At 35.4% G+C, this 23,094-nt stretch overlaps 1 protein-coding gene across 2 annotated transcripts in view; it reads right to left on the bottom strand.

The window, feature by feature from the left end:
• Nucleotides 1-958: 958 nt before the first annotated feature.
• Aqr (aquarius intron-binding spliceosomal factor) overlaps nt 959-23,094 on the bottom strand; it is a 104,975-nt gene continuing 82,839 nt past the window's right edge. For both annotated transcript variants that reach the window (XM_004861508.4, XM_013078447.3), the window contains 10 exons: nt 21,777-21,986; nt 19,959-20,096; nt 18,009-18,080; nt 16,755-16,942; nt 15,987-16,158; nt 12,493-12,663; nt 9,388-9,473; nt 6,444-6,618; nt 4,289-4,402; nt 959-1,879 (listed from right to left, as the gene is read on the bottom strand). In XM_004861508.4, coding sequence (XP_004861565.1) covers nt 1,541-1,879; nt 4,289-4,402; nt 6,444-6,618; nt 9,388-9,473; nt 12,493-12,663; nt 15,987-16,158; nt 16,755-16,942; nt 18,009-18,080; nt 19,959-20,096; nt 21,777-21,986 — 1,665 coding nt within the window. In that variant the 3' untranslated portion in view covers nt 959-1,540. The remainder of the gene's footprint in view (nt 1,880-4,288; nt 4,403-6,443; nt 6,619-9,387; nt 9,474-12,492; nt 12,664-15,986; nt 16,159-16,754; nt 16,943-18,008; nt 18,081-19,958; nt 20,097-21,776; nt 21,987-23,094) is intronic.

Here is a 23,094-nt window from a genome sequence, read left to right as displayed (position 1 = left end):
TTTCTCCCTCTCCATCATTTTTTTTCCTGTGACCATGTCCAGGTTCTTCATAGGCAGAGGTCACTTGTTGGAAAATATGTCACATTCACTGCTGACTCTGCCACTGTAGCCTCACTGATGTGACGACAGCACAGTAATCCCAGATCAGTGTTTCTCAGACCACAAAGTACCTATGAATCACTGGAGGATTTTGTTGAAATACAAACTTCGATTTAATAGGTCTGGAGTAGAGCCCACACTTCTGCATTTCTAAGAAACTTCAACCTGATACCAATGCTGCTGGTTTGCTAACCGCATTTGTGTGGCAAGGTCTTCTTAGCTTGCCCTCCCATATTTGGATCACACTTGACCTGCAAGTCTCCTTGCGACTGGTTATTTACCATGACGACTAAACAAAGTTCAGAAGCTCTGAGTAGGGAGACTTCTAACCTGCACACAGGAGTTAAGTTTGCTGACTCTACTTCCCAGACTGAGTCCTGCTTCATGTCCAGAATGACTTTATAGTCTTCCCATTTAGCTGACTGACAAATCCTACTTCAGCCTCACGAGCTTTATCTGACACTGCTCTACCAGCAACATAAACACTACAGGTGTTAAGGAACCTGTCCTCACCCCACGATATCTGATTCACTAGGTCTGAGGTAGGCCCTAAGGAAAAACATACTCTAGGTTAATGATGCTGAACCTTTTAGGGACTGAGGGCCATAACTGCAACCCAAAACCTACTTATTTATCACAAAGCACCAACACTGCTATTAGACCCGAAAACTGAGTTAGTTTAGAAAAAACAACTGTTACCCAATGCTCGGCTGCTGGGGTGACTTGGCTCATGTGCCGACGGAGAGGACTCTGCACGCCTGCTGCGGCACGTGTGCTACAGTTTCACTGCTCTAGGTGATTCGAACACATGCTCAGATTCTGGGGAAAGTACAAGTGAACTCTTTGATACGACAGAGAAAACTATCTTATGGCTGTTACTGCCTTTATTGAAAGAAAGAAAGAAAAGTGGGAAAAAAGGCAACAGAACTTGAGCATGATGTGAGAAACAATTTCCTCCTAATTTGGACCCTTACTCAAGGACATTCATGCTTAAAGAGTGTGTTCTCTCTTTTTTTTTTGGTACCAGGGATTGAACTCCGGTCCTTGCGCTTGCAAGGCTAGCGACGGAACCACTGAGCTAAATCCCCGGCCCAATGTGTTCTGTCTTTTTCCTCTAGAGAAGTTTTCACTAAAAACATGAAGTATGTCTTATGTGTTCTACAGAAAAATTTAATGTACATATGATTATAGATATATTCAGTGATCAAAATATCAAAGGGATGGTTATTTGACTTTCTGATTGAACAAATGAAACAAGAGTTGTCCATTTACAATTTTTTAAAAATATGTACAAGAAATATATATATATAACAAGAAAACCAGCTAACAAAAGTAACAAATGAATATCAGTTAGTGCCTTTTAAATAGCAGGAGCAAATGTAAAATATAAAAAAGTAACTTTGTGAATGAAATGTCCTTCCTAGGAAAGGCTACAGTTGGGCTACTTGGTCTCTTCTAGGGCCGGTGTGGCATCTTGAGGGGAGGTAGCCTCTGCCAGAGCAGCAGCAGGTCCTGCTGAAGCCACAGTCTCCTCACACACAGCAGGGATGGCTTCTGTTGGACTGGGGGTCATCGCAGTCTGATCGGGGGTGCTCTCAGCCTGACTAGAGCTCGCGTCAGGCTGAGAGGCTGGGCTCTCCTGACTGCAGCTGGCATCTGCTGGACTGCTTAGGCTGTCAACTGGAGCAGCCATGGCCTCTTCTTCTATTTCTAGTTCTGTTTCTTGACTTGGAATTTCTTCTCCTTCTTCTACCATAGCAGGTGGTAGTTGTAAGAAAGTCTAATTAAAAGAAGGACAGCATCAATATGAGCCCAAATGAAAAAAAAATACTGGTTTCTAAGCTAAGCTCACACCTTAACAACATCCTCTCAACAGAAAACGCTTATCCTAGGGTTCTCCAAAACAGGCTGGCATTTTACATACAGATTTAACACCTCTGACAACAAGGATCTAGATTCTGCTAAAATCAGGGGATTCAGCTACATATATGTCACATACTGTGTACACATAATGTACATAGTACATATTAACGATCATAGTACATACTAAATTTTCAGAGAGGAAAACACAACACACTATTAAGAGTCTTAAGCAAAAGAATATGCTGTAATGTGATAAAAAAGAAACAGTGGCTGATGAGGACTGACTGCCACACTAACTCAAGAAAGGCCTCATTCCAATGAAGGAGCCCTATTAGGGGTAGACAGAAGCCAAGTCTCAAGGATACCACGGGGAAGGAGGAACAGGGCACAGGCGGGTAACTCAGTGAACTAAAAAACCGGAAGAGCTTGCTCTATGCTCAGCTTCCTTTGTACAACAGGGCAGTCTGGAGCTAAAGCACAACTTTTCTCCTTGGGGTATCTTTACTTTGTTGGAAATTAAACAATACTTTTTAAAGGATTGCAATGGCAGCAAAAAAATGAGAGCAAAAAAGCTAGCAAAATGTATGCAAGGTCTGTATGAAAGAAACCAAAACCCTGGTGATGGGACTTCAAGCTCTAAGTAAACGAAGAGATGTATCATATGTATAGAAAGTAAGACTCAATAAATACTGTTAATTTCCCCAAACTGATCCCAAACAATTCTCCACAAAACATCCTACTTCAAACTGCAGCATGATTTTAAGGGCAGAAATTGGTCAGCTCATTTTAAAATAGAAAAACTAAAATAGTAAAAATGTTTGAAAAAGAGCAAAGCTAAAAAGCACTCATGCTAATTTTAAGATGTACTATAAAACTATGGTATGCAAGGTGGTGTGGTAATGGTGAAAAGGCAGACAAACATATAGAATAGAATGGAGGGTCCAAAAATAGACCCTCATGAATATGGTCAATTGTTGTTTTTTACTAAGATGACAAGAAATTCAACAGAGAAACACTATTTGGGATGTGGTGCTGAAATAATTGGATATACACATGCAAATGAATAACACCCAGCCATACTGGAACAATACCCAAAAAAGTACTTAAAACTTATTGCACCTGTAAATATGAAACCTAAAAAATATGCAACTGCTAGAAGAAAACTTTTGTGGCTTGGGGTTAAACTACATATTTTTAGGATGTATAAAGCATGAATTCTAGAAAAACTATTCCAAACACTAACATCAAAATTTGAAACTGCTCTTTGAAAGATATTTGAAAGAGAAAAAGCAAGTCATAGACTAGGAGGAAATACCTGTAAAACATTTATCTGATAAAAGACTAACTAGAATACATGAAAATCTCTCAAGTCAATGACAATAAAACATACAACCCAATAAAAAAATGAACAAGATATCTGAGCAGATACAACTTCAAAGAAGATATACAGATGGCAAATAACACATGAAAAGATGCTCAAATGAAGCAATTATAAATTAGAGAACATACTATATTGTCACACAGCTATCAGAATTGCTAAAATACAAAAGAAACACCACATCAAGTGTGTGGAGGATATGCAGCAACTAAGTCTCATAGTGCTGGAAGGAGTGTGATGTGGTAGAGCCACTTAAAAAAACAGGCTGGTAGTTTCTTAAATAGTTATAAATAGATTTAAGATATTGTCTAATTATTCTATTCCTAAGAATTTACCTAAGAGAAAGTGCAATGACTTGTAGAAAATGCTCATAGCTACTTTATTTCTAATAGCCCCAAATGGAAACAACTCAAGTATCTACCAATAAGTGAGTAGGTAAACCACAGTACTACTCAGAAAAAAACACAACGGACTATTGGTACACACAACATGAGTTAACTGTGAAATAATAATAATGAGTAGTAATAACTAGAAAATAATATCTGTATGATTTCATTTATATATATATATGTCTAGAATGGAGACTAATGTACAGTGCCAGAATAGATTCTCAGTGGCCTGGAAAATGTGTAAAAGAGACTGATGAAGGACCAGGAGAGATGATAAAGTAGCACAAGGGGACTTTTTGAGATAATGTATCTGTTCATTTCTTGATTATGATGGCCCTACAGGTAAGTACATATATCAGAACACATCAAATTATAAATTTTAAATATGGGTACTTTATTACGAGCCAAACTATATTTATATAAAGATGTTCTGAAAACATGAATGCTACATGAATAACAATGAGCTACTTTAGTTGGTTCCTCATTTTAAATATCCATTCCGGAAAAGAGAAGATTATTTCTACAAGAAAAATGAAGAGTCCATTGTGGAGAAGCTCACCTGATGATAATGATGTGTGGTCCGTATGAAATGCAAGTACATGTTGTACACATAGTTTGCCATCTGGGGCATATTCTTCACTATCTGTACTTCATGAGGTGGTCTTTCCCCATTCTAGAAGAAGGCAAAAATACAGTTAAATATCTACTGAAAAACTCAAGAAAACAACATGGAAGTGTTTCTCTTTCTTATAAATAAGCAATGTTAGGGTTTTAAGGATGTAAGAATAGTAGGAGGATGTACATAAGATGCAAGTGTGAGAACCCAGAACATATTTCATGAAGAGTAGAGACTCCATTTAAATGAAGAAAACTTACTGACTAGTGATGAGTCACTAACTTTTCAAACAATTTTGGGTTGGTAAGTGAAATGTGGGATTTGGTCAATTACCTAATATAGAAGAACTAAACAAGAGAAAATCATTTGACTAGCGAAAGGAAAAAAAAAAAAAAAAAAAGGCCTAAAATAGCAGTTTCTAATATTGCGTATACTCCAAAGACAGCACACAAGATAATTAAGGAAAAAATTCTTCCTACTTGTTTTTCTAAAATAGAAGACATTAACCTGTAGTATTATTTAACATGTAGACTATTAGTCATGAAGGTAAACATTTAAAATATTTTTCCCCCTTCCCCTGCCCTCCCTTCAACCCCTCCATCCCTCCCTATTTACAAAGACTTTGTTTCCATTTTTCCATTTTCTCATATTCATTCCATTCCCTTCTTTCCTTTCCCCTACCCCTCCCTCTTACTCTATCCCTTTGCCCCTTTTCTTCCTATTTCACATTATCTATTATACCTTTTAGTCCTTATTTACACTTTTAGTTTTTCACACTAGAGAAACTATTTGGTATTTACACATGTGTGTCCTATTTCAAAATAATATTTTTTTGCAGACAGGGTCTCTCTATGCAGTCTAGGCTGGCCTGGAGTGGGCGATCTTCCTGCCCCAGCCTGTGTGCTGGGGTCCAGATGTGTCCCGCCACGCCCAGCTCAGATGTTCTTTTTAAAACTTTTTCATGTCTATCAGAATTGTCTGGGAAAAACTTAACAGCAGATGCTTGGGTTCTGGCCTCCCCAGACTTTAATTCAGTAGGTCTGGGACAGAAAGAGGTGATTAAGATCTTACAGGGTAGTTTCTATTAACATGAAAAACCTTGCTCTAGCAGTGTGAAATGGCAAAGCAAATGAAGGAAACATAAAATGTGTCTTACTTCTTAAACCAGCTTAGAATAAACATTAACAACTTTCCTACTTACAGTCATGAATAAAGTATTTTCTTACTGCAGAGACCAATTCCAAAAACTATAAAGGTTAAGAAAAAATTTTTTTACAAGTGTTCAATTATTTAATAACCAGTTTACAGAAGATTGAGAAGTGCAGAGTTATAGGACGGTGTCCAAACTGCAGAGCCTGGCACCACCCTCCAATCTGTCCACCTCTTTCCTTCTATTTTCCTATTTGTCAGAACAGGACTTTTAAAAACAAAAACAAAAATGCAGTTAAAGAAAAATATTTATCATTATGCTAAAACACACAGAATTTTTCTTATGTTTTAAGGAGTATAAGAAATATGCTATGAAATTTTACACATTCACTTAACATTTTTAGTTAAAAATTTAAAAATTTAATTTAAAATGTAATGGACCTTTCAGATATTTCTTTAAAAGCCAAACCTGAAAGTCTATTACCACGCTAACCTTCATAAAAGAAAACTACAACAAAATAAATCACTAAATAAATAAAGAGGAGAATGACACAGTGAGTAGTAACATGGACCTTATAGTTAAGACTGCCTGAGTTTTCAAATCTTGGATCCCCCACTACCTACTGACGCACAGGCAGAACCTACTTAATTCCTCTTCAGTTTACTGGTGTACAATAGGGTTAATTAGAAAACTTACCAAACACAGTTTTTGCTGAGATGAAATGAGATAATGTATGTAAAGATCCAGTTGCCCAATACATGGTAAGTGCTTAGTAATTGTTAGCTGATATTACTTCTTATATAGAAAAATCTAATTCAGTTCCTTGTGTAAGGGGCATTCTAAATCAGTAACTGAGTGTTACCAGGTAAAGTGTTCGCCTATAAGAAAACCCAAATGTCCCCCTCTGAGGATGCTGCTCCATACCAAGAAGAAACAATTCTGTCCTACCTTTCTAGTGGTTGGGAAAGGTTCTGCTGGGATTATATGCAAATGCAGTGGTCGGGCTGTGAGCTGGCTGAAAGCTGGAGTCAGTTCAAAACAGTTCTGGAAGAGGGACACTCTGGCGAAGATGTAGAGTCCAAGTCTAGCTCTAGACATGGCCACCACTAAGCGACGAACATCCCTGTGGGAAAAAAAGAACAAAAAATAACACACTTCAAGAGTCACAGCATGTATGCTGCTTATTTTTTTGTGTATATTAGGGTTATTACTATATATCAGTAAGGTAGGACGCTACCAAATTACAAATGGGTATGAACTTATATGTTAATGATCCCACAACTATGAATATAACAAACTACCATGAAAAAAGCACAGGGTGGTAGCAGGAATGGGCGGGCTCCTTGGAACTCTGTCTTGAACACAAGGCCATGAGGACTATCACCTTCTCTCTTAGTCCCCAAAAGAGGGCTGCACAAGAAGAGCATTTAAACAACACAACCAGCACGGTCAAAACCCCAACAAGAAAATAACAGGAAAGTTACAGCCTCATTATTTCATTTGTATAAGTCATTTCTACTGATGCCCGCACTGTCCAAATCAGCCAAAGACAAGAATAATGAATGCTGGAAAAGGGACCAGAAACATCTCATTACTTGGGCTTCTAAACAGCTCCACATTGTCCTAAAACAGGTCCCTGGAACTAAAGCTGATAGCCTGGTCCCTAACTCACTCACTCAATTAGTCCACCCTGGATGAAAGAGGTGTGGGTAAAAGAAACATGGCAGGCACTATACTTCCAAACAGTTTTAGAAGAGGGATACTGGTGAGGACATAAAGTCTAAGTTTGGTTAAGACATGGCCAATTCCTTAAAAAAGTTAAATAAAGGGTTACCATATGGGCCAACAATTTCACATCCACACCCAAGAGAAAAAGCAAACAAATGTTCACATAAAAGCTTGTAATGAACATTCACAGCACCATAAATTTTATTTTTTTGGTATCGGGGATAGAACTCGGGACCTTGTGCTTTTGAGGCAGGCAGCGCCACCACTGAGCTAAATCCCTGCCCCAACCATTATTAATAATCACAAAGTGGGAAAAAACCAATATGAATCAACTGATGAATGAGTAAATAAAATGTGATATATATGTGACTGAATATTATTCAACAATAAAAACGAAGTACTGACACGTCCAACAATATCAATGAACTGTGAACACACTGAGTTAGTGAAAGAAGTCAGTATATAAAAAAAAGAAAACCACATATTATATGACCCTGTTTATATTAAGCATCCAGAACAGGCAAACCTAGAGACAGAAATTATAGTAGTAGATGCCAAGGACCAGGGCCCATTTACTACTAGTTATTGGGCTTCTTGCTGGGGCAATGAAAATGTTCTAAAATTGATTTTGGAAATAGTTGGATAATTCTGTGAATATACAAAAACCACTGAATTGTACACTTAAAATAGGCAAACTGTATAATACATAAATTATATCTTATTAAAGCTGTTCTTAAAAAATAAAATATGGCAGGAAGTAGGTTTCCTTGGTCCCCTAAAACACAAATATCGTCCTACTTATAAAAAGGAGGACATGAAAGATTAGGTCTATAAACTAACACATCCTATAAAAAGTCTGATAAGATTCTACCTAAGATACTTAAGACGAAGCTACTGGTAACTGGTAAGAATCATAACTCATAGGCAAATCAACATATCCCCTTTGTGTTCTAACATCATCACCACTATGACCCCCTGATGAAAAAGACAGACTTTGAAAAGGAAATTTTGGCAAGGATAAAGATTAATTTAGATAAAGTGGTTTTGCTTAGAAAATTTTGGCATGCAAAACAACAATGAAACCAGTGTCCTTTTTAATCCTTCGTATATATGCATTGTGTCATCTGTTTCTTTTTCTTAGAAAGTTTTCAGAAAAATGAAGAATAGCATAGAATTAAAATCAGTGAAAAAGGCAGAGTAGTGTAGAATAAGAAAAAAGAGGAAATAGTATTCATATATGTATGATGTAAGCTTTTCAGAGATTTTAATTATATCAGTAAGCCATAATGATGGTCTATTCAGGTAGGAGTTATGTCACCAAGGAAAAGAAACTGTTTTTTAGAAAAGACTTTAAATACAAGCTTGACATTTCAATAAATGAGGCAGAAATAAACTATTTTATAATGCTATCACCTTGAGACAATCTAAAAAATTATTATACTTCTGCTTACTCTTGCATAAAGTTACCAGTCTAATGGAATTTGATCAGTGAGTTAAGCTTCAAATAGATCTTGACTTAATGACAACACTGGAAGCTTGGAGAATTTTCTTCTTATAGCCACCAAATAAAACAATACAGTGAACTCTCCATATAGCTAGTAAGTCTTATGAGATGAAGGTTTATATAAAAATAAATCACTGCTTTGTAATAGGAAGATATTATTCCTGTAAATCTCTAACACCATAATAAATGATAAAAATAGATTATTGTTTGTTTTGACAATTCTTAATCCTGAGAGAACAAATGGGTCCGTTATCCCCTAACGCTGAAGCTGAAAGATTGTACGCAGAGAAAAATCAGAAACCCTATGCAATGAAAAATTTACTTTGAAGAGACTTTTTACCACTTTACCTCTTCTAATTTCTTAGTTTCTAACAGATATAGGATAGATTTGTTACAATTTTATGGTAAAATGTTATCTCTGAATGTAACTAAAGAGTAAAAAGAGTTAAAATTGCAAGAGTAAAAAATTCAGTAGTGACAGTATTGGTGAATGACCCAAAAAATCTCATGATACACTCTAACACAGTGTTACAAGTTGCTGTAACATTTAACAATTATAAATATTAAATTTCAAAATTATAGAGCTACTTTGCCACTAAAGTTCAAAATTAAAACAGATAATAAAGTTCAATAATACTATGAAAGTTTCTTCCTACATACCTCAAATGGCCCACTGCCCTTGTTCGTACTAGTGAAAGAAGAATATAATCATTCTGCTGACCTTGAAATCTATCAACAGTTGTCACCTAGGAAGAAAAAATGGGGAATATGGTATATTTTCAAAAGCATAATAAAAGACTCTAGATAATAATATACTAGAAATAAGCATCTTACCCTTAAAATAATCAAGCTCAAAAGAAACATATGTTCAGAACTGCAAGAACAAGTTAATCAACATCATTAAATACACCACTGCAACCAAATTAGGGCTGTGCCCTTATGCTATTCACATTTATAACACTTGTCTTTGCCTTTGCTAATTGCTAAAAATAACTGTATTTGGAGTTCACAGTTTCTCCCAATAGACAAGCTTTATGAAAGCAGGGACTATGTCTAGCTCATTAAATGGTATCCCAGTTTAATGCTCAGAAACATAACTTACCATGCTCATTTATTATTTAACATATATCCCTGGCATTTGTACATGGTTTTCCTTTGCCAAAGAATAACAATAGTCTTCAAAGTACTTTTTATTATGTTTGAAAATTTATGTACATACAGGAAGGTTTTAGTCACTAATATTGGCAGTGAAGCATTTAACCCTAATTAACCATAAAATTATTTATCCCATACAAATGATAATTTATGTTTCTTCTACTTTTAAGAAGTTTATAACACTTCATTTTAAGTCAATTTCACAGAGGTGTTATTTATTTACAATCAAATGTGATTTTTAAATGTGCAGTCTGATGAATTTTGACAATGTATACTTCCGTGTAAACACCACTACAATAAAAATTTCCATTACCTCAGGCTCTTTTGTGGTCAACACTGAATTCTCCCAGCTTCAGGCCACCACTAATCTACTTTCACTATAGATTATACAGGTCTAGAATACCATAAAAGCAAAATCCTGAAGTAGAGACTCTTATGTCTGGTTTCTGTCACTCACTATAACGTTGCAGAGAGTTGTCTGTAAGTTGTGCACACTAGATTTTCTACTCAATGAATAGACCACAATTTGTTTATCCAATCACTGGCTCATGGACATGTGTGTTGTTTCTAGTTTGGGGCTATTCTGAATAAAAATGCATTGAATATTCAAGGACAAATATTTTTGTAGGCATATGTTTTCATTGCTTGTGGATATACGTAGGAGTGACATTACTGGGCTGAATGGTAACTGCATGCCTAACTTGGCAAGAAACTGTCAAAATGTTTTCCAAAGTTGCAGTAACACATCACATACCCACGAGTGCTGTTCCAGTCCCTGAGTTCCAGTTGCTCCACATCCTTGCTGACACTTGGTATACTCTCAATCTTAATCACTTAACTCATTCTATTGGATGTGTAGTAATATCTTGTCATGATAAAAGTTTTTGGTGAGTCTTACTGGCTCTTTGTAAGTCTTTTTGAATGAAGTGTCTGTTCAATTCACTTGCTCACTTAGTACTGAGCTGTCTTATTTCACAGGAGTTCATATATTCTGAAATTCATATACTCTGAAGGTGAGTCCAGTATTGTTACATGTGGATGCTATACTTGGAAATGCTGTTGCCATCCTGAACACACAGAGAGCTTGTCTATAAGCTGGGCTCATACACTGAGAATGGCAGAACAGAATCTTGATGCTTGAAAACGTCATTAAGCCACCCTACAACTCAACCTTGGAACCATCCTACTTAGATCTTCTAGTTCTAAGACAGCAACTTGAGGTCTTCCTAAACCTTCTGTTTCAGTTACTAGTTTCTCATTTTCACTCTATATTCCTTATGGAGAACAATATGGTGTTTATTCCTCTTTGTATTCTTCTGCATTCTCCTTTCATTCCCATGGTTTTATTTCTTCCCAGTTCACATTTCATCTCCCTCAGAATTTTTGCAAACCTCTGCTTTATAGCTTTTCCTATGAAATGGTTACTTCATTGAGTATTTCTGGCTGGTCCATGGAGTGGTGTTTACAACTAATTGATCACCTTATTGAGTATTTTTAAATTAATAGCAAAATATGTATTCAAATTTTTATCTGTTCCAAGTCAACCTGCTTTCTAGAGGGTATCTTTTTTTTCTCGATGGCTTTTTAAAATTTTTCTTTTCTTTGCTTTTTTGAGTTGGGGTCTCTACATGTTGCTCACATTGACCTCCTACTCTTGCATGCAAGTGATCCTCCGCTTCAACCTCCTGAGAAGCTGGGACTACAGTTATACACACAGCCTACCTTGACCATGAACTGATATTCTTTTCCTCATGTTTCCCTATATATACAATGGGTTTGTGCTAGTTGCTTTTCCTATCCACTACTGAATAAGCAGAATTCTTAGATTAGCTATGTCCAAGAGGTTAAGCTGGGATGAATAGGGCCATTTTCTAAATACTGATGGTTTCTACAATAAAAGATTCTCTGCATCTGTACAGTCTACACTTTGAAAATATAGCTTACCTGTATGCTTATTTGAACAGATCTGGAGTGGCTTCTACTCTCACCCGAATTCCCACTCTCACCCCATTCCATTGTTGAAAAACGAGGATGTAACTCATATTTCTCATCTCGTCTCTCATCTTCAGAAAGTAATTTTGCTGCTTCTTTAGTACTGCTCCACTAAAATGTTTCTTTCTGATTTCAGTATCTCCCTAAAAGTGAAGTCTGTACCTTCCTCTCCTATTTATCCATTACTTTCAGATTATTGTCAAGAAAAGGTAAACATCTTTCACACAGCCATGTTGAAAATCAGAGTTCTAATTTTATAATTAACATTTCCCTCAATATAACTTTACAATCTTCAATATCCCTGAATATAACTTCCTCCACACACACAATAAAAAGTAGTCCAAACGAAACCTTTGCAAAACAAAACCTACAGTTCATTATTTCTGTAACAGCACATATATTATAACTTGCTATACATCATTTGTCAATAAAATGTTTTAGAAACATTTATTTCTGAATATTATCAACAAAAATCTTCAATGTGGTAGTTGAGATAGAAGTTCACTGCGAACCAGGGAAATGGCAGATATGATTGTCCACATTTATTTATAGTATTATTACTCTCTATCACATATTGTAAGGAGACAGCAATGAAACAAAGTGGAGCAATATAATTACCTTACTTGGCCTTCCAATCAGTGGATTATTCCCGCATCGTCTATTGATGATGTCACGGATAAGATGCTTTTGCCCATTGTATGTTGTTAGAATACTAATCTTGTCCGCAGGGTAACCAAGTAAGCACATGTACATAAAAAGTGCTACTACATACTCTGCCTCTCCAAGATTCTGTAATGCAAATATAATCACTTTTTCCTTTTGTTTCAACTTGATAGGGAAAACGGCTTATCCAATACAATTTGGTCACTTTGCACACCACAAACAGTTAACCTAGAAAACTGCATGCTTTTGATAAAACTGAGAGATAATCTCATCCTAGGTTAATATCAATAAATAAAAACTTTAACGTTTGCAATACATAGAAGAGTCATAACATAAAAGTTAACAACTTAAAGGGCTAATATTCCTGACAGAAGAACAAATATTACACAAATCAATATGACTCTGTACAGTGCACTGCAACTGTAGTTATAAAAAGAAATTTTAACATAAAGGAATGAAGTGACTTATCTAAGGAACCAGTGTAGAATCCATCTGACAGCATTATATATCCAGCAGAATTGTAACTGATTCTCAATTTTTAAAATTTTTATTTTATTTAATTTATTTTTTGGCTGTACTAGGGATCAAACCCAGGGGTGCTCTACTACAGAACTATATCACCAGCCTTTTTTATTTTTTGAGACAGGGTCTTGTAAATTGCCCAGATTGGCCTTAAACTTTCAATCCACCTGCCTCAGCCTCCAGAGTAGCTAGAATTACAGGTGTGTGCCATTGTCCCAGGCTTTGATCTTCAATATCTGCACTGCTTTTCTATCTTCCTTATGATTTTGAATGTTTTCTGTGTTTTGGTTTTGTTCTCTTACTGATGGTTGCCACTTCTACTAAAGCAGAGAAGAGACTGTGGCCTCAGATTGCTCAGTCCAGTTACTGTTCAGAGGCTCTTTGTTAAAGTGAGTGGGAAGGAGCTTAAAACCAGGGCTTAACTGAACTTCAGAGTAAGGGATGAGACATAAAGCTCTTCAATTCAGTAGAGACTAAATTCAAAGTACTAGACGACAGAGGTTAGTAAAGTGAGAACACAGCTGCTATACAAAACTGGAAAAGAAAAAATTAAGATAAAAAGCTGGATTTCAGGCAAAGGCAATAGAAAAATTACTGGAAATCTTCAGAAATATTTATATTCTGGTTCTTGGTGACACATATTTTCATTTAAAGTTCTTTTTATCTAAAGTTTCTAATTCTTTAGAAGATGAGAGAGAAAGGAAGCCATGTGACTAGATCTTTCCATTTTCTATATTGAAGGCAAAATACATTTATCTAAGTATTGGCTCTAACACATATGAAAGAACAAACTGAAAATCACAGAAATGACCATAATAAAAGGTAGGGATGCAATTGAGTTTTCAAGACTTAGGTATTTTTGGCCAGATGAATTCAATGAGTTCTCAATAAACAAATGAACACTGCTCAATCTGGTGCTCTGTCCAAGTATTCACACTAATAATAAAACATGCACTTTATACACACACACGCTCACTCTCCTCCACTCCATCCCATGCCTGTGGTACTGGGGGCTGAACCCGAGACCTACACACTAAGCTGCATCCCCAGCCCTTTTTACTTTGAGACAGAGACTCACTAAGTTACCCAGGCTGGGCTCAAACTTGTGATCCTCCTGCCTCAGCCACTCAAGAGTGCTGGGTTATGAGTTAGTACCACCACGCATGGCTGATAAATTATACTTTAACAAATATTTTAAACTTAGGCCAAATAAATCAAGACCTGTTCAAATTAAGACTTTCATTCATTTATCTTCTCCGTCTGAAACAATTCTTCAGAGATAGCGCTTAAATGGAGTGTTCTTACTTTGGGGCATAAAAATACTCTTTGGAAATATATTTAATAGTAGCAATTATCATTAAAAAATATGTTTACTTCTTATAATTCTAACTCAACTAGAGTTAGGATTAGTGAATAAAAGCAGATAGTCAACCTGAGTAACAATGTTTTGTATTAATACTATTATATCGCTTCTCAGCTTTTGGCTAAGATCAAGCAAAGTATCAGATCTATACTATAGTACGGCTCAGGTAATGAAACTGTTCAAAAGGGAAATTCCAGAAACTAGTTTGTAAGGAAACACAGTAGGATTCTGAAAGAATCCTTAATCACTTTCAATGTGGCCATTAGGAATCATATAACTAACTTGAATTAGGTTTTAATGCTTTTAAAAGTTATCACTTGAAAGTCACATATGTTTCCAGACTGTAATTATGCAGTGATTTAATATAATTCAATATCTGGAGAGAAAAATATGAGCTATATCTACACATACACATTTAAGTCAGTGATACATGATGCTTTTTCATGTATGACTCAAGACTTTTTTTTCTTTTGGTACCGAGGATTGAACTCAGGACCTTGCGCTTGCGAGGCAGGCAGTGGAACCACTGAGCTAAATCCCTGGCCCCGACTCAAGACTTTTAATTTATACAACAATATATACTGAATATTTTCCTATAAGGATAAGAAAATAAGAAAAAAAAAATAACTCCAAATGCTACCATTCTAAGTAGTGTTCTGTTTTGGTATATATGCTTGAGATCTTTTTGTACAGATTATCTGTATATATTTCTTTATGTATGTTTTAATTTTTTAAATAAAATGAGATATCATAGATATACTTTCCAATTTGCTTTTTTTCTCATTTAATATAGCACACACAGTTTTCCTGTCAAGAAACAAAGTTATACTTTTATTATTCTTAGTGGGTACTCCATATTTCTTTTATATAAAATAGGTAATAATTTACTTAATCTATTGATAGTTAGACTGTTTCTGACTTCCAAAATAATTTGCAGTAATGACTGTTTTAGCGTATCAGTTTTTGCAAACTCAATTATTTGCTTAGAATAAATTCCTAGAAGTGAGGATACTGCTTTTAATATATACTACATTACACATTATTTTCCTACCAGCACTGTATGAGTATTAACTTTTCCCCAAGACTGCTACAACACTGAATATTGTCTGATCCAATACCTTATTACTATAAATCTCTTTTTTGTGAAGTGTATACTGTTTATTGCATTTAAAAAATTAAACATATACACATACATAATCCATATATACATATACAGCATATTCAGAATTCAACCCACTATTTATTAAATGTTAAAAATAAATTTTTTCTCAAGTCAGTATTTTTCTTCATAATTTGTGCTTTGGAAACATCCTTAGAAAAACTTTCCTCAAAACACATGATCATCAGTACTTCTAGTACTTTCTAGTATGTTTAATTTTTTTTCTTTAGTGTGTCCTTAAGGTATCTGAAATGGAATTTTTTGTATATGTGTTGTGTGTATGGTGGGGCTCTAAACTCTCTTTTTTTCAATGGTTAGCTAATGATTCACTATTGCTAAATTAGGTAGTATTTCAGCCAGGCAAACACACACAAAAAAACATAAAAGCTTCATGTTTTCTCTTACCTGATAAAAGTAAGGATTAGGTTCAGATTCTCCCACTCCCTGAAAATCTTCAACATTAATGAGCTGGAAGTCATACAGCAAGCCAGCATTTGCTGTACTGAACTCTGGCAAGAGCTGCACGTGGGGTAAGTTTCCAAGGTTCTTATACCGCCAGTTGTAGAGGTTACACAAGCTTCCCAAAGACAAATTCCCCCAGACAGGGGAGATTAGTAACATGAAATCCCTTTTAAAATATCTAAGGAGGTTTCTAAGGAATTGTGCTTACTTTAATTTTCATGACACCATTTTTGTTCACCCTTTTAGCAATGATGTCTTTTCAAATGTAGCCTTTTTACTTTAAGCAAACAAGAGTCAGGTGACTAAAGACATCACAAAAATGAGACCTCCATTGGACTGAGGCAAACGCTACTGTTACACTACAAATTACAAAATGACGAAAGACCTCTTAAACTGAGAACACTGGGAATAACTATGAAATGTCATTGGTACTCTTTATGAAGTAAGAAATGGTTTACTTTCTCTTGTTCACTTTTACTTTAGATTTCAAAATTATACTATCTTTTGGAGATATGAAGAAAGGGGAAAGTACAGTGAAGCCTACATAGGCTATATATCACTTAGTTTCAATTAATAAAATGAAAAAAAATAACTACCATGTTCCTGGATAACAAGAATATTACAACTTTACATAAAAGATGATTACAAATATTTGGATCATGGAACTGATGTCCTTAACAGAGGAGATATTTTTTCTCCTGTCTCTTTTACCTTGCTCTGGCTCTACCCTGAGCATCGAGATCCACAGTAGGAACGCCAACACGGACAAAGCGAGTGAAGAGAGACTGCTCCATGTTCGAATACTTCTGAAAGGCCATGTTCTTAATGACTGGTGGTAACTGGTGATGATCACCAATCATTATCCATCGCTTCAGCCGGCTAAATCCATCTTGAGGATTCTAGAAATGGAAAGTGAAAAAAATGGCAAAAAATGACAGTTAAATTATCCTGTTAGTTATCCAATTTACTATACAAAAGGCTTGTTCTTCATTAAACAGCTTCAGGTGCTTACAAATTCTCAACCTTTACCAGCTCCACACAGAAGACTGGCAAATTTTACAGGACAACTAGTAAATCAAGTATGGGTATCAACGCTCTGAGCTGACAGGGACAGGGAAGGGTGGAAGGATGGAGAAGGCAAGCATGCAATTACCCTGCTTTAACAGCCAGAGGAATCTAAGGAGGTCCTGAAGGTTCAGGACATTACATTACCCCAAGAGAGCATAGACAGAAACAGTTCCCCAGGAAGAGAAATGGAAAAAATGTCAAAGTGAACACCTTGCTCCACAATTATGCCAAGAACCAGTTCTGAACCTATGACAGTAAAAACTACCTTCTTCAATTTCCTCCAGTACTACTTCAGTTTTCTACTTTCCATGTCTCTCTGTCCCTTGAAATACATAAACTGTATTACAAGTTTCAAATAGCTTGGCATATAAAAACAACTTTGGTTAATTCAACGTAGCTGTAATTTGAAGCAGTCTCTAATCTTACACTGGGAATTCTACATTTTATTTTTAATAGCTTCCATAGTGACAAATATTGCACAGTAAAAAATACTCTTAAAATATCACTGCATGGGTCAACAACTTAGAAATAAAGCGATGCATTCAGACAATATCAGAAATAATTCTAGAAACAAGTCTAACAAAAGAAATGAAAAAATAACTGATTTTCCTTCCTAACTGAATAAAAATATAATTTTCTCGATTAAAATTACTGTCTTTTCAAAACTACTTTGTAGATATAAACACAAATTTTTAAAATACTAATCTTCAAAGCAATACAAACTACTCCATTCTCCCCGATTCCATTAGGGTTAGTGTACAGGCTTCAAAGAAAATGCCTGAGAAAATGAAGCTAAGGAGGATGTATAACTGTGACAAGTAGCACCCCTAGACTGCGTGGCTTTCCAGTGTCCCCCAAAATTCTTAAAAACTTTTTGTCTCAGATAAAATTTCTTACCTGTAGAAGGAGAGGAATAAAAGTTTCTATCTCCAGAATTTGAGCAGCCTCTTCCATTAAAATGTTGTCATACTGAAAAAGAGGAAAACTTGTCCAAAAAACCCGCACCATCATCATTAAAAAAAAAACCCTATTAATTTCAGATAAAAATAACAACATACAAATTATTCAGACGGTTTACGGTCTTATTTATCATTATGTCCTTGTATCTCCAATTCACATTTCTAACCTCAAGAAAGCTCCTCAAATATCTATCTATCTATCTATCTATCTATCTATCTATCTATCTATCTATATCCCATTGCAGACATCATGCAAATAATTTTCTTGGAATAAAGTATCTGTTTCTTTTCAATTTAGTTTTTTAGATTCTACATAAGCAAGAATCAATTTATAATATGTACAAGACCATTCCCACTGTTATTCTTGCCCTAGGTAGTATTTTGGGTTAGCTGCTTCCCCTGAGGAAATTTACCCATCACAGCAACCCATTTTTGTTTTACCCCTGGGCATCTCATCCTTTATCAAAGTATGTGAATTTTACCATCAAAACTCCCTTTGGAATCTATTCACTTTTCTCTCCTTCTGTCAGCTCTAGCACTCTGGTGGACCAAGCCACCACGATGACTGCTGCCAGTAACCTCCCTCTCAGTCTCTTCCCTTCCTGTCTTGCTTCTCTTAAGCCCCTGGCAACAGTCACAGGGTCACTCATAATAGTGGAATCAGGAAAAAAAAAATCCTTTAACATAGCCTGCTCAAGGGAGTGGGGGATTACCTATTTTATGTTAAGTAGATCTACAAGGTTTCTAATTCCTAAATTTGAAAAAGTTAAACCTTAAAAATATAAAAAATCCTACCATCATTCATATTATTCTCTTAAGAGAGTATAACATGATATTAAGTACAGAAAATGATTAATGGAAATGTGAGATGTATGCAACAAGCAGTACTTTCTAGAATTCATATGAAAAGTTGCATGAAAGTATAAAACGCTACTTATGATTGTAGTATTTCCCCTTGCTAGCAAACAGATATGATTTAATATTGAATTTAAAGTATATTTTATATGTGAATCCCAAGAACAAAATATTTAGGTGAAAAATTCTCACTAATAACCTGCAAAAGGGTAAGTTCACACCATTGGGATAAATTCACACTACCTTTTAATAAGTCATCCTATTTGTCCTACCTTGCAGCTAAGGAACCTTTTATCCAAGGTAACAACAATTCTAACACCTTGAATTTATTTAGCGCTATCTTTCCATGAGCTCATACATCTTAAAATTATCACTTTTATCAGCAAACGAGCTACTAACTTTAAAATTCAGACCAGTACACAAAACCTATTTTAAACAACAAATAGTTGCAGAAAAGTGACTTGTATTAAAACCAGAACTTAGGTCAGTATCACTAACAAAGTTACAGTGAATCTACAAATTAAAGTTACTCCTCAATCATTACATTCTATTTCAACTGAGTCACAGGCTAACAGCTGTCATGCCCTCCTTCTGTCTTTATTGCATGACAAAATTATTTTAATATTCATTTTACAGATTAAATATGGGAACAGTACACACATATAGATATCTCAGACCAAAACTATTGTGAAATATTGTGTTTGCAGCTTTTAGTTCTGTTTAGAGATTTTTAACAAGTGACGCTTGGTAAAAATAAAACCTTTACAAATATGAGAAACTGGTTAAACAATCATGATTTAATGACTTATTTCTACAGACTTAGAATAATTAGATTTAAGTTCACTGTTCATACAAACGTGATATTATTATTCATTTTTAAGAGAAACATTTTAAAGTAATTAGAAACGAGGACTTTTATAAAGAGTGAGCCAACCTCCAAGGGAAAGTGAGTCAGTGATCAAAGAAAAAAAGGAAAGAAACAAAATTTATAACTGAATAATGAATTAAAGAACTAAAATATGTAAGTCTATACCTTGAAACCTAACTTGACCAAGTCATGTCGTTTTAAGGCAGCATGAGTACAGGTCATAGCAATGATCTTAGCTTCTTTCACCAGAAGATATTTAGATCGGTCCAGTCCACTTCGAAGTAGTTCAGAGGCTCTGAATTCCTTTAAGAGTGGGGAGGATGTCAGTGAAAGACCACCTCAGGATAATACACATAGTTTATGCGTATAACCAATCAGACTTAATTCCTCAGAAATTAATATACCCAAACTAAGCCTAATTAACCACAATTTTATTATAATTCAGATACCAGTTGACTTCAAAATAACAGCTGATAGTCAAGCCACAATTTGGAGTCATTTTTGTGAAGGTTAAGTATTTATGGGTTTTTTAATAGTTTTTAGTTCTGTTTAAGAGATTTATGATATAAACAAGAATAGTGCGTAAAATATCAATGACCATTGTACCTGCATTACTAAAAGTTCTTCCTGGAAAATAAAATCCACTTCAAATATTCATATTGAAGGGAGCAAGGGACTGGTAAAACAGGTGACGGCTGAGCTGAGAAGCCAGCCAGGGAATGCAGTAACCCAGACGCGGTCAGCAGCAGAAGACAGCACCCCCTGGACTATGAAGAATGAGGGGCTGAAAGGTGTTATTAGAGCCAAGGGATGAGGGTTGTAAGACCAGCTGGAGCCACAGCAGCGCAGGCCGGCCAAAGCTGGAGTAGTGGAAGAAATGAAACTCAAGGCAGAGCAAACTGAAGGAAAAAACTCCAGCCTCTCTCTTCTCTCAGCCCAACATCTCTCAGGATGTGGCTAAATCCAGCCAGGAGACAGCGAAAATGGAAAGTCAAGCCATTAAACCTGCAAGGGTCAGCCTGAACCTAACCATGGCAGAACTTCCCCTAAAGAACAGACCAGAAGATGGAAAACAGATGTGAGTAGGGGCAAACAGGCCCAGGCAGAGTACACGATAGTCAATTTTATCAAATCTGAACATTATCCGTACTTATCTCACACCTTAACATTTATGTTTTGTTTCTTAAAATAATTTAAACATTACTGATGCAGGCAAGGTATCCTATATCCTTTCCCTCACTCACAAGGCTGCTATTATCATGTAGTGAGTATGTTTTATTTTTTTCCTTTGTGTTGATGTAATCATAAACATAGTAAAATATTGTTTCTCAGGCTTAATTACGTTATCATACTTTGTCGTTATTATTCTACTCATCCATCCATCTACCCATAATATGCATTACTACTTATTGAACATCTATTATGTGTTCTAGGAAGTGAGGGAAGAATTGTATCTAAAAGATATAAAGACAAAACCTAAGTCTGTGCCTTTTTTTTTAACCTGGAATGATACTAAACCTTCTTACTGAATGTGACTCCTTTATAGGACTGCTGCAGTCTTCTAGTGTCTGCTGCAAGGCACACAAAACTAGGAGACACCGAAGGGGTTGTTGGGTTCTCTGTCTTGTCTGTGTAGTGGGTAATTCCTTGGGATCTTTCCTCCTGGCTAACACAGAAACCTAAGAATGCCTGTGTGGCATTCTCAAATTTCTATTCAAAGAACTACAGTATTGTTACATTTCATGATAGAAGCACTGCTTTCTTAAACACTAAGACCTGTACAACAGAAAAATCAGAACACTGGGGATACAATTCATCTTAAGTTTCGCTTATCTCTTGAACCAAAGCTGTAAATGTTTTCAAAAATTTCATTTAAAAGTAACAATCTGATTTATAACATGAATATTCTACATTTATTTCATTTTAAAAAGAGGATCCTAACCTAACAATCTTTAAAGGAAAATTAAAAGAACTAGAGGTTACCTCAAGCTGAGTAAAGATTTTCTTAATATGCCTAAAACATCCTTCAGCAATTTCCATGTCTTCTTCATATGATCTGCCTTTAAAAATGGGCTGAGGAGCATTTGCAAAATATTCATGGAAAGGGAAGAAAGTGGAGATTTCTGTAACATCTAGCGACGTACTTCCTTTATTTTTCACTTTGCTGATATATTCTTCCCAACGAGACATCACCTGTAGAAAAAAGAATTTGAGGTTTACTTTGTCATCTAATTATGTTTTAAATAATAAAATTAAAAATAAATCTAGGGAAAATAAGATCTGCTGGGTAAATGAAGAGGAAAGCCAATATTTGACCCACTATAACCGTTTCTCATCCCAAGTTATGACAGATTATACTTCTTGTAAAAAATTAATCTTAGCACCTGATGGGGGGAAGGGAGCTCTTTAAGAAAAGTAGAAACTGGTAAGAACCTCAAGATCATCTCATGGAACTCTACCTCAGATATTTTAGATTCTCTGTGTATATTCAAGACAGTTTATAAATGTAGAGAACAGAAGACAATAGAAAACTCTGGACAAAGAAAATTCTCATTTTTTGCATCATTGGCCTCTCCACATACGACAAGCTCAGCTTTAACAGCATTTTAATCAATCTGGCATTTGTCAACTCTTCTCCTAAACTTTTGTATATATTTTTTTCAAATCTCTTTAGAACATTTATAACAAAGTTCTGGCTGAGTATGTATCTATTTGAGAGCTCACCTTATGGCTTCAGCAATACAGTTCAATTACGAGTTTGATAATGCTAGCTATACCTCCACTGGCCAGTTCTTGCTAAACTTCAATTTTTAAAATTCTCCCAGGTTTTTTCTGTTATAATTTCAGTGTTTTCCAAAGTGTAGTCCTTAGGTAGGCAGAATATGTGAGGAGTTAAATAAAAATGTGTAAATCTTAGATCACACTCCTCTTGAATGAGACTTTTAGGACAGGGCTTGGGAATTTGAACTTGTGAAAAACTTTCCTAGTGATGATTCTTGTATGTTGAAAATTGCGGTGAAGCTTCAAGTTCTCGTTTTCCAAATTTATTACATGAACCTCCACAATTTATAGATCATGTCTCCTACTTTTAAAAGTAATTTTTACAGAGAGATGGGTAATTTTTTTCTGTCAAACAGGTATATAAGCAAAATCTCAACAACATTATCCAAAGTTCTGAACAGTCTGAGACTAATTAGACAACTTTACAAGACAATATATGTCTTGCTTGCTTCTCAGGAAACCATGAAATCTGCTCATTTTGAATACACTCAACTGGTTTATGTATCTACTTGTAAAGAGC

This window comes from Heterocephalus glaber, unplaced genomic scaffold, assembly GCF_053883595.1.
Source record: "Heterocephalus glaber isolate CG9 unplaced genomic scaffold, H.glaber_assembly_v1.0 deba00000809, whole genome shotgun sequence".
NCBI classification, from domain to species: domain Eukaryota; kingdom Metazoa; phylum Chordata; class Mammalia; order Rodentia; family Bathyergidae; genus Heterocephalus; species Heterocephalus glaber.
This window is presented reverse-complemented; position numbering and strand designations above follow the sequence as displayed.